Source organism: Anolis sagrei, chromosome 2 (genome assembly GCF_037176765.1).
Source record: "Anolis sagrei isolate rAnoSag1 chromosome 2, rAnoSag1.mat, whole genome shotgun sequence".
Lineage (NCBI taxonomy): Eukaryota > Metazoa > Chordata > Lepidosauria > Squamata > Dactyloidae > Anolis > Anolis sagrei.
In genome coordinates, this window is record NC_090022.1 from 161667127 (window position 1) to 161680416 (window position 13290).

Consider the following 13290-nt stretch of genomic DNA (forward strand, 5'->3'; position numbering starts at 1 on the left):
GCCAACTTACCAGGAACTGTGGGAGCTGAAGTCCAAAACGCCTGGAGGCTCAAAAGTTGGGAACCACTGCTCTAGGCTCACATTATACAAACTTCAAAATTCCCAATATTTCCATCCTCTTGCTCATATGTGCCGCTTTCGCATTGGAGACGGACCACATGGGCTCCAAAAACATGGGCTCCCCCAGTGAACACACTCACTCTCACTCTATCATTCTTTCATTAGCAGCCTGATGCAGTGAAAGACGCTACATTGACCAGTTTTCATCTCCCACAGAGGATAAAAATAAAGCAATTATAAGAAGCTGGAGACATACCAAGAGCCATGTGAAATTAATGATTATTATTTCTATAATTCCCCAGGATGTAAAAGCCCCTTTCAGCTCTCAGGAGAGTATTACTATCTCTTGACGTGATGAATACATATGCTGCCTGACACCCCACAGGGGAAAGATAATAGTGTCTTATTAATGCCCTCCTACCTAGGCTTAATAGAATTAACAGCAGGTAGCAGGGTGTGATCACACTCATATCACAGTCTCACAGTCTCTCTCTCTCTAAATGATACACACACACACACAGAGACAAAGTTAGAGAATCACTAGCATGGAAAAAACAGAGAGAGACAGTGTGGGCTGAAGCCCATCTGTTAGGATAGCTGATGGCCACAAAGCTGTCCTTGCAAATCTGCCACTGTCAAGAGGGAAGCTTGTGCCTAAAGGCTGGGCCAAGGAAGTGGGAGTAGAGGTCAGGGCCACAGCCAAACTCACTCCATCCCACCCCTTTTTCCTGAATCCTCTACCGAGGTGTGAAGTACAGAAGGACTTATTTTCCTTGCAGTGGAGGACCCGATATCCCAGCTTATAAGGTCATAAAGGACCAATGATCAGTTTGTATTCTGGAGAACCAATACACAGCAGTCTTTTCCCTCTGCCCTAGAAATGGCATCTTGTGTCAGTCAAGAAATTGGCTACGACATTTAATTGAATAGTGGCCAGATTCAAGGGACGGGGAAATGGGAATTGCATTACCAAAGGTTATTGTGGAGTACTCACAGCAAACACAAATGTCTACATGGAAAGCTGGGGACATGTAACCCCATGTACCCAAAGTTAGAGGCCCATCCCTAGAAGGAAAGGCTAAAATAGACAAGTAACACAGCAATTCAAAGGGGTGATGAAAGAAGAGTCCTGTAATGAAGGAACTTCCAAATCCTGTCCTTTGCTCATGATACCAGAAATGGTATTTTTCCTCAGGCAAGTTGTTTCCCCTTTCAGTGATCTAAATATGAGTGAAATAGGGTTCAGATTCAAGACTTGGAGAATCTCTCTTTCCACACCAAGAGCATGAGGAGCATGCCAGGAGAACGGGGGACCTGAAGGATAATGATTTCTGGTGAGGTGATGAATCTGCTCTGAGGAGCTATCCAAGTTGCTGGTGCCACAAAATGGGACCAGCTACTCTCTCTCTCTCCTTCCATTTAGTGTTTCCTTGAGTAAGGTGGCCTAATTAACCTAAAGGCACCAAATCTTATCTGATATTGGAAGCTAAGCAGGGTCAGCCATGATCAATACTTGGATGAGAGACTCCCAAGAATACCAGGTGCCGTAGGCTATATTTCACAGGAAGGAACTATAAAAACAACCTCTGAATGTTCCTTGCCTAAGACAATCCCACGAAATTATCTTGTTTATATTTTAGCATGAGTATTTGTGGATAAGAGCCTAAGTGGTGTAGCGGTCTGAGCATTAAGCTACAACTCTGGAGACCAGGACTCAAATCCCCATGGTCAAGGGTGACCCAGGTCACTAGGTGACCTAGGAAAGTCACAGTCTCTCAGCTTCAGAGGAAGGCAAGGGAAAACTCCCTCTGAACAAATATTGCCAAGAAAGCCTTGTGATAGCCTTAGGGTCACTGTAAGCTGGAAATGATGTGAAGATACACAACAACATATGTGGCTATCAATCCACTTCTTCAAATGCAATGAATGAAGGAGTGGGTTGGCATCCAAAGAAGCTCATGCTAAAACATAAATCAGTTGGTTTTAAGCGGGCTGTGGATTCCTTTCCACCCACTTCCTTTCCCCATCCTTTTTATTTGATCTGAACTAAAAGTTACAATTTTCTTAATTCAGATTCTGTCTTTTTCTGCAAAATGAAGGTGACAGTGGAGATTTCAAGAGTTTCGAAGATCATCCAAAGCTTATATTGTAGGGCTCCCATGTGAATTGATTGGTCAGTTTAAATCCAGATTCTAGGAAAATCCGGATTCAAAACATGGTAGGTATTCATTAGGGCTACTAACTAGCTTAGATTTTTTTTTTTAAATTTAAATGCAAGGACAATATAAACATAATCCAAGATTATGGTCCTTATTAAAGAATAGCAAAGAATTAACTAATTTATGAGGCCATAAAAAAAAAGACTCCAGCAAGCTATCCAGCAAAAAGCATGCGGGGAATGCGGAAGTGCTTCATCAGCATCGCAGATGGACGATGAAAGCGACAGCTCCCCTGGCGGCCAGAAAAAGTGAAATAGCCTCTGTCTATATCTGTATATGTTGTATGTCAAAATTGGCACTGAATGTTTGCCATATATGTGTACACTGTAATCCACCCTGAGTCCCCTGCAGTGTGAGAAGGGTGGAATATAAAAGCTGTAAATAAAAGCTGTAAATAAATAAAGATAAATTGAAAGACAATGTGTTGGAGTTCAAGGGGAAATCAATCAAATACCCAAACAAGATATGTTGATAGGTAAAGGTAAAGGTTTTCCCCTGACATTAAGTCCAGTCGTGTCAGACTCTGGGAAGTGGTGTTCATCTCCATTTCTAAGCTGAAGAGCCGGCGTTGTCCATAGACACATCCAAGTTCATGTGGCCAGCACGACTGCATGGAGCGCTGTTACCTTCCCACCGGAGTGATACCTATTGATCTACTCACATTAGCATATTTTCAAACTGCTAGGTTTGCAGAAGCTGGGGCTGACAGCGGAAGCTCACGCCGCTCTCCAGATCTTTCGATCTTTCGATCAACAAGTTTAGCAGCTAAGCAGTTTAACCTACTGCGCCACTGGGAGCTCCATGTTGATAATCATAGGTAATCAAAATGAAAACGTAGGAACAGAGCAGAATCAATGATTGTAGGAAAATTTAGCCTAGGCTGAAGAAAGGAAGCAGGGCATCAACTTCAAACACATTATTTAAGCAACCAAAAAGCAACTGAGTAAATGGATGTCTCCTGCTGGCCAATATTTATTTATTTATTTATTTATTATTTACAGCTTTTATATTCCACCCTTCTCACCCTGCAGGGGACTCAGGGCGGATTACAGTGTACACATATATGGCAAACATTCAATGCCAATTTTTGACATACAAACATATACAGACATACACAGAGGCTATTTAACTTTTTTTTTCTGGCCGCCAGGGGAGCTGTCGCTTTCATCGTCCATCTGCGCCGCTGATGAAGCACTTCCGCATTCCCCACATGCTTCCCCACTGGAATGCTTTGCTGGAGTCTTCTTTATGGCCTCATAAATCAGTTAATTCAGCCTCCCCACACTTTAAGGTGGTACCTAATTTTCCTACTTGACAGATGCAACTGTCTTTCGGGTTGCAAAGGTCAACAACAGGCCACACACAATTGGTTGGAAACCCACTCCAACCCGGGCTGGCTTCAAACTCATGACCTTTTTGGTCAGAGTGATCTTAATGCAGCTGACACTCAGCCAGCTGCGCCACAATATGGAAATGAAAGAGCCTGAATAATGGGCATAACAGCTGGAGAACCTCCATTCTTTCTGCAAAAAGAAGACCAGGAGCAGTTGCGACAATGACTATGAACTGCTAATATAAAAAATCAGAGTAAAGATAATAAAGAGTTGTAAACTGATGTCAAGCCTAAACACAATCTAAAGAATATCCTCATATTTAAAAAAACAAAAACGTAAAAATAGATCTGCACTTTTAAGCTCAATTGAAGAACTCTAAACTGAAGTCGGAGACATTGTGAAGGAAGAATGCAAAAAGGCATGACCTACAGCCAAAGGTAATGAAAAGCTTTACTGAGTAACAGATGACATTCTTCAAACTGTTAAGGGCAGACCGTAAGCAAATGTAAAAGGCAGCAGAAATAAGTAACTTTATTCATTACATTTTTTAAACAGGTGGCTCACGGCACTGTGTATTAGATTTGTGCCTGTTTACTGGTGTTGCTTGGTGATTTAAGACAATTATATGAATTTAATGTTGTATTCTTAGACAAGGAGTATTCAGAAGTGGTTTGTCATTGTTTTCTTCTGAAATACAGTATTGCCTGCAGCACCGAGTATTCCTTGGTGGTTCCCTGTCCAAGTATTAACTAGGACAGAATGCTACTTAGTTTCCCAGTTCTGATGCGGTGTACCTTCATGGTACTTCCTTGTTCTTTTAATTTTGTATTTTTTGTTTTTAAGCTCTGGCCAAGAATATGTGATGACAGAGAGAAGACTGGCTGATGATAAAAAAAAGGAGATGCATATGGCAGCAGCTTCGGTAGGGTGGTGCATGAAAGGGTAAGGAATCAAACACGAAGTAAATGTACCAGATAGGGGCTAGAAGAGATGTGTTATTCCAGAATGGTTAGAAAGGGCCAATTCAGAAAGTAACAGAGTTCTGCTAACAGTTTTATCCTGCTTCTTTTTGCAGAAGCAAGTAGAAAGGGGTAGTGAAATGACATAAGGGAAAGCAAAAAGTCTAAGAATCAAAATTTGAAGGTGGTAAGGAATATTTCTTATGAGCTGGACTTTAGCACAGTGAGTAAAACCACCAGCTGTAGAAAATTTTGCCAATCAAAAGGTCGACAGTTCATGCCCTTTTGGGGTGAACTCCCACCATCAGCCCAGCTTCTGCTCACCTAGCAGTTCAAAAACAGCAATGTGAGTAGATTACATTGGTATCGCTTTGGCAGGGAGGTAATAAAAGGCGCCCATGCGGACATGCCAACGATTTGATTGGGAGAACATCTAAGGCAGTGTTTCTCAACCTGGGGGTCAGGACCTCTGTGGGGGTCACGAGGGGATGTCAGAGGGGTCGCCAAAGACCATCAGGAAACACAGTATTTTCTGTGGTCATACGGGTTCTGTGTGGGAATTTTGGTCCAATTCTATCGTTGGTGGGGTTCAGAATGTTATTTCATTGTAGGTGAACTATAAATCCCAGCAACTACAACTCCCAACTGTCAAGGTCTATTTTCTTCAAACTCCACCAGTGTTTACATTTCAGCATATTGAATTTTGGTGCCAACTTTGGTCCAGATCCATCATTGTTTGAGTCCACAGTGCTCTCTGGATGTAAGTGAACTACAACTCCAAAAATTTAAGATCAATGTCCACCAGATCCTCCCAGTATTTTCTCTTGGTCATGGGAGTCCTGTGTGCCAAGTTTGGTTCAATTTCATTCTCGGTGGTGTTCAGAATGCTCTTTGATTGTAGGTGAACTATAAATCCCAGCCACTACAACTCCCAAATGACAAAAATCAATCCCCTCCCAACCCCACCAGTATTCAAATTTGGGCATGTTGGGTATTTGGGATTTGAAAATACATCCTGCAGATCAGATATTTTACATGATGATTCATAACAGTAGCAAAATTACAGTTATGAAATAGCAATGAAAATAATATGATGGTTGGGGGTCACCACAACATGAGGAACTGTACTAAGGGGTCACAACATTAGAAAGGTTGAGAAACACTGATCTAAGGACAACAAAGCTCCTCGGCATGTTAGACGGAGCAACAGCACCTACCCATGGCCAGAGTCGAACACAGCCTCTAGAAAATGCCAGAGATGGAAAAAGATGGGAAAGCCTTTACCTCTGTTCATGTACTATATGTCTTTGTTAATTGTATAATGGCATTGAATGTTTGCCGTTTATGTGTACAGTAATCTGCCTTGAATCCCCTCAGGGAGATAGGGTGGAATACAAATAAAGTATATTGCCGATATATATGCTCCAAGAGTAGGGATGCAGAGGTCTCTTAGTTCTTAATTTTCTTATTGATCGTGTTCATACTGGATTGTAAGACTTTAGACAAGGTGTTCAGGCATAAAAATGTGTGCATACTAGGGACGGATTGAGTATCCTGTATCCAAAGTGCTTAGGACCAGGAGTGTTTTTGATTTTGGAACAGCTCATTTCCATATATGTATATAATGAGGTATCTTAGAGATTGGATCCATCATTGCTACTATTTCCCCATCTAGGCATTTTAAAAAGCCAGCAGCTGTCCCATGATTGAGACAGTAGAGGGGTCAGAAGTTCTTCTAGGTTTTTCAGGATGCATTAAGTTCTTGCTCTTTGCCACTCTACTCAGAGAAGGGGACTTAAGATGCACATTGTAGAAAGTAGAGCCATAATAATAATAATAATAATAATAATAATAATAATAATAATAATGATGATGATGATGATGATGATCTTTATTTATACCCCGCCACCATCTCCCCAATGGGGACTCGGAGCAGCTTACATGAGGCCAAGCCCACACTTGGGACCTATTTAACATTATTTTTTTCCATCCCTGTATAAGACTTTGGATGACACTGCAAAGGGAGAGGTGGCTCACAAGCTGTATGCTCTGCTGAGCATTGCTTCGCTGAGTCTTCTATAAATAAAAGGGAAAAAGTCAGGCTTTGCTGCTTCAAACATTTGCTTTGGTCATTTCAACAGTCAGCCTAACCTTCAGGTTGCCCAGTTTTCCAAAATTTTATTCAACTTAAGAAATTTTTGACTCTCAAAAAGCATCCCGAATAGATGCATCCATTAATAACAAAGAAAAGGAATGCCTTTATCTGTACTGAAAATGACTGTGGAGCTGATGTCAAGTGAGCAATAATCACAAACAAGTTACTTTTAATAAAACTCAATAAACGAACAACATGTTTTAAATAATATTCTGCAAACTATGAGGCTCAAACCAATGAATGTTTATATCCTTCCTTTCCTCCAAGGAATTCAAACTGGTGACATAATGTCCAGACCCAGAGCTGGGTATAGTTCTAGTATCTGCTAGGGAAACTGACATGTTACTGCTATAAGATCAATGTTTTTGGTGGTAAATGATAGAGCTGATGATACGCAGCAGAGAAGCTTTAAATTCCTTTCACTGATGGGGTTCAGCATCCCCTCAAGGGGTAGATTGTACATCCAAACAAATTCCACCTAGCGTTGCTCTCCAGTCAGTAATCAAATCAAATCCACAGCACTGAATACTTGGGAGACCTTGAACTAAGGTATACTTCAAAGGAAAAGCCTTCCAGGTGGGCTCTCAAACGTTATATAGTCTAAAAGCCAACAGCAACAACAACAACAACATGCTTAAGCATGAGTCATCTCCTTCCCCTCCCAAAGGGGGGAAGCTGACCAACAGAGATTGCTCACTGGAGCGGCATACAGGGAACATACAACCCCCCTGTTATGTCAGCTCCTCTGGCTGCCAGTCTGCTACTGGGCACAATTCAAAATGCTGCTTTGGCCTATAAAGCCCTATATGGTTCCAGCCCAGCTTACTTGTCCAAATGTATCTCCGTCTAAGATCCACCTCGAAGCTTAAGATCGTCGGGGGAGGCCCTGCTCTTGGTCCTGCCACCCTCATAAGCGCAACCTGCGGGGACAAGAGACAGGGCCTTCTCTGTGGTGGCCTCCCATCTGTGGAACATACTTCCCGTTAAAATCAGGTTGGTCCCTTCCCTACTATCCTTTAGAAAAAAAGCTTAAACAATGGTTATGGGACTGAGCATTTGAACAGCAAGCGCAGCATTAATCATGCATACTATTTCTTTGATTGACAATGGACAGATCTTGGACTATGACTTTGGATGTGCATTTGGTCGTGGATTTGTTCGTTTTTAAATGAATGTTTTAATTTATTGTTTAGTTAATGTTTTCACTGTGATTTTATTGTTATTGTTTGTGTAGCATCTAATGAATGCTGATTGTAAACTGCTTTGAGTCCCCCTTCAGGAGTAAGAAGGGTGGGATATAAATGTCCAAAATAAATAAATGATTTCCCTAGTGTTTTCCCAGCCATCATATGTTTTTCAGTTTCAAACTACAAAGGGAATGCAAAATGTACCAGGTTACTAATACAAGAGCTGATAGGGGGAAACTCATGCTATTTTTGGAATCAACAGGTCAAATATACTGAGGAACAGGGCAAACATTTGAGGCATCAAAACGTATGTTGGCCAGTGAATTAATGACCCAAGATCATCCAATAAACTTCATTGCTGGGGGTGGGATTTAAACCTTGGGTCTATTACAGTCTTTTCTTAGACTGGCATTCCCCCTTTTCATGGCAGTACAGAATCATATAATGCAGTATAATGGAGTTACACTGCATTATAAAACTGCATTATGTGGCAGTGTAGATAGGGCCTCAGAAGAAGGCAATAATATATTCAATTGGGATTTCCTCTAAAAAATATTCATATGAGCTGCAGTCTTTGTCACTACTGGCTAACTCACCCTGGCCCTTGGTTATGATCTTGTATGGTCATTTATTTTCTGAATACAGGTGAGGAATATCTGGGTGCAACAAGTGTGCAATGAATACACAGTATGGCAATTTTGAAATAGTGAAAGTGAGTATAATCTTCCTGCAGTAGGAACAGCAGAGGGCACTCCTGTACCATCTCGCTCATTCCTTGTCACAAGAAAAAGAAAAAGACCCGATTGGCTTATCACAGAATTATCTTGCTGTAAGGAAAACTACAGGGACCATGGATTTCAAAGAGGAATGTGAAAGGTCTTGTTTCTACATTTCTGCTAATGCCTTTCTGAATGCGAATTTCCTACTTTTTGGTAGGGGGTTGGACTGGATGGCCCACGAGGTCTCTTCCAACTCTATGATTCTATGAGTCTATGATTTTCATCCCATCCTTTGAACATATCTAAATTTTGCTTTTGTATTTGTGCAATGAAATTCATGCCTATTTTCCAAATGATAAGTATTTCTCTTTGCATTTTTACCATTCCTTAAAGTATACTTCTGCATATTTTCTAACTGATAAATGTCTTTTAGCTGCTTGCACTTTCATATTCTATATGAGAATCTCGTCCTCTCACTGAACATCAAGAAAACCAAAGTGCTCTTCCAGCAGTCACCAGCCAATCCCTCTGCAATGCCAGAAATACAGCTTAATGGTGTAACATTAGAAAATGTTGACCATTTCCACTACCTTGGCAGCCATCTCTCCACAAAAGTCCTACACGGTTTGGGACCACCCTACCTGCGTGACCGCATTACCATCTACGAACCCACACGCTCGCTTCGGTCATCTGGAGAGGCCCTGCTCATGATCCCACCCACGTCGCAAACGCGCTTGGTGGGGACACGGGACAGGGCCTTTTCTGTGGCGGCCCCCCGACTTTGGAACGCCCTCCCAAAGGATCTCAGACAGGCCCCTAGTCTAGCCGTTTTCAGAAGGAATTTAAAAACTTGGCTGTTCCGTTGTGCCTTCTCAGACTAGGAATCCCCACCCCAAGTCCTAGTAGCACCTTAGCATAACTAATCGTCGCTGCACACCGCACTTTTAATCCTACGTGCCTCCTGCCATTTCAGCACTTTTAACCCTTGTACCCCAGTGCGCCGGCCGAACCAGTTTTTAATAATGTCCTGATGTACTGCCATTGTTGTTATTTTGCTTATTGTTTGATTTGCTTTGCTATTGTTGTGTTATGTTCTCTATTGTATTGTGTTTTGTGGCTTCGGCCTGTGTAAGCCGCATCGAGTCCTTCAGGAGATGCTAGCGGGGTACAAATAAAGTTAATAATAATAATAATAATAATAAAAGTCAACATTGACACTGAAATACAACACCTCCTGAGCTCTGAGAGTGCAGCATTCTTCCAAATGAAGTAGAGAGTGTTTGAGGATCGGGACATCCATAGGGATATCAAGGTGCTTGTTTATAAAGCCACTGTCCTCCCAACCCTGCTATACGCCTGTGAAACATGGGGCTATCTACAGATATCATACACAACTCCTGGAACGATTCCATCAGCGCTGCCTCCAAAAAATCTGGCAAATCACTTGGGAAGACAAGCGCACAAATGTCACTGTGCTGGAAGAAGCAAAGACCAGCAGCACTGAAGCAATGGTCCTCCGCCATCAATTCCACTGGACAGGCCACATTGTCTGAATGCCTGATCACCGTCTCCCAAAGCAGTTACTCTGATCCAAACTCAAGAACGGAAAACAGAATGTTGGTGGACAAGAAAAGAGGTTTAAAGATAGGCTTAAAGCCAACCTTAAGAATTGTGGCATAGAAACCGAGAACTGGGAAGCCCTGGCCCTTGAGCGCTCTAACTTGAGGTCAGCTGTGACCAGCAGTGCTGCAGAATTTGAAGCGGCATGAATGGAGGGCAAAAGGGAGAAATGTGCAAGAGGAGGGCACATCAAGCCAACTCTGACTGGGACCGCCTTCCATCTGGAAACTGATGTCACTGTGGGAGAACATGCGGATCAAGAATAGGGCTCCACAGCCACCTATGGATCCACATCTGGAAGACAATCATCCTCAAGGTATCGCCTAAGAAATAAGACCTGAGACATTACCATGAACTTTCTTCACTCCCAATTCACAGGATGACATTGTCCTTTAAATAAAACAAATTAAAATACCAAAACCGGTTTCATTTCACTATTATTGGTCAAGTTACAAGCAATAGGCAAACAGATAAATGACCAAGGTATGCTTTATTTTTTATTTTTAAAATGAAAAGCTTGACTGGAGCTTTATGAGTGCAAATGGGCCACACTGATCTGTCATTTCAGTTGCAAATCACATGCACAATGGAGGACCTTCTTACAGCGACACCAGAGCCACTCCAAGTAACCAGCTTCTTGTCAAAGGAAATTTAGTACAATACCAAGCTTTTAACTTTGTTTGTGGTTTCTGTATGCATTATTTATTTATTTATTTATTTATTTATTTACATTATTTCTATCCTGCCCATTTCAGCCCGAAGGCAACTCAGGGTGGTATACAGAGTCGGCACAATTTGATGCCGAAACAAAATACATGCATTAATAAAGCAAAAACATCAAGTGCAATTAAATATAAACGACAGTGCATAATAAACAATTTAAAAAGAAACTATGTCCTCTCGTTCAAATCTTCATCCGTTACATTGTCTTGGCCGTTCCTGGATCAATTTCCAACTCTAGTTTGTCTGTTCCTAATGCTTGCTCGAAGAGCTACGTTTTTACTCTTTTTCGGAAAGTCAGGAGGGAGGGGGCTGATCTAATATCCCTAGGGAGAGAGTTCCACAGCCGGGGGGCCACCACAGAGAAGGCCCTGTCTCTTGTCCCCGCCAGACGTGTCTGCGAAGCAGGCAGGATCGAGAGCAGGGCCTCTCCAGACAATCTTAAGTTCCTGGAGGGTTCGTAGGGAGAGATGCGTTCAGATAGATAGACTGGGCCAGAACCGTTTAGGGCTTTATAGCCTAAAGCCAGCACTTTGAATTGAGCCTGGTAGCAGACTGGCAGCCAGTGGAGCTGATTCAACAGGGGAGTTGTATGCTCCCTGAGCCCCGCTCCTGTTAGCAACCTGACTGCCGCACACTGGATCATTTGAAGCTTTCGGGCCGTCTTCAAAGGCAACCCCACATAGAGCACGTTGCAGTAATCTATACGGGATGTAACCAGAGCGTGGACTACCATGAGTATAACTGTATACTCAATTTGTTACTGTATACTGAACATGATAAATAAAAAATAGTTGTAAATCTGGCAAGAAACTAGTCTTGTTTCACTACCGGGAGGTGCTGTACATTTCTCTTACATCTGTTCTCACTTCATTTTTCACAAGGAAGAACATATCTTTCAAACAGGAACTGAGACTACATCTTCCCAGCACTTTAACAGGGGCATTACACCACCTTACCCACTTCTTCTGACCTATAAGGAGGAAACTCACAGAATGACATGGCAAAGCCATGGTAACTTATATTAAGAAATACAAAGTCCATTTAGGACAGCTGGTTCTCTTCTTACCTCATCCGGAGTCACCGCAAGACCGCTGCGGCTTTTCTTCATGTCCCCCTCTGGCTTGGCAGGCTTTGGGTTTGGGAACTTTCTGAGTTCACCAGCCAGCAGCCATTACAGCTGCTAGTCGTCTTGGTAGGGCCAAGGAAGTAGGCAAAGTAATGTGCCAAATTCAGCAAAGACCTGAAGGAAGGGGAACAGAAAGAGGGGGGAAATTTAAAAAAAGGAAAAGCCTGTGGGGACTCTATATATCCCACCACTATGACACCATATGTAGGGACCTCTTTTTGTCCCATTACTTGCCGGTACCATTTGTGGGCACATTCCAGGTGTCCTCGGGGTTCCTTTCATCTTATAATCTCACAAATAGATGCCAGTACCCTCAAATCACAGGCACCATATGCCTGAACTTAACCAAAAGCACTATTCTAGCATTCTGAGAGGCACAGATGTACAATACAAATATAATTAAATAGAAATACCAGTAGCGTCCTTAGGGTCACCTGCTACAGTACAGCATGGTGGCAAGGCCACAACTTTGTAGCTAAAAACCAGAGGATTTGACAAAATCAGCAAATACAGAAAACCCAGCAGTAACAAAAACAATCATGTGTGCATGGAGCAAATGCAAACAAAACTATGTGATTCAAAGCATCATTGTAATTGAGTAATAATAACAGCTCTGTCCAGAACACATGTGCACTAAAAGGTTTAAAAAGTAAAGAACCATACAGTTTTATCCTTGTATAAATCAAATTGGATTTATGAAAAGCTTTTGGTGAAAGCTAACTGCAAGGATATTTATATTAGAAATGATAAAGTTCTGCTGAAATTCTACACAAAAAATTGAGAGACCAGCAAGCCAGACCAAACAACTGCCAAGCCATCAAATGCTAATCAAGGTGGTCAGTTGAAACATTCACACCTAGCTCCAACAGACAAGAGTTCTTTGTCTGCCCTGGTCATTCCACAGATATATAAACCCATTTTCCTAGTTCCAACAGACCTCACTACCTCTGAGGATGCTTGCCATAGATGCAGGCGAAACGCCAGGAAAGAATGCCTCTAGAATATGGCCATATAGCCCAAAAAACCTACAACAACCCAGAGAGACCAGCATTTTTTACTGACCCAAAGGTGTCACCTATTCTGTGCCACACACTCCAGGTTATACAATAAAGTAAAAACTCACTTATTTAACACATCAAAATCCTAACTGACTCTACTAGCTTTTTCTCTGTCTCCTCATAATCCTAG

General features: G+C 42.0%; 1 protein-coding gene across 1 annotated transcript in view; it reads right to left on the reverse strand.

The window, feature by feature from the left end:
* Positions 1–13290, reverse strand: part of PDE4A (phosphodiesterase 4A) — a 633870-nt gene that overhangs the window by 556596 nt on the left and 63984 nt on the right. The window contains exon 2 of the mRNA XM_060763616.2: positions 12043–12216. Coding sequence (XP_060619599.1) covers positions 12043–12084 — 42 coding nt within the window. The 5' untranslated portion in view covers positions 12085–12216. The remainder of the gene's footprint in view (positions 1–12042; positions 12217–13290) is intronic.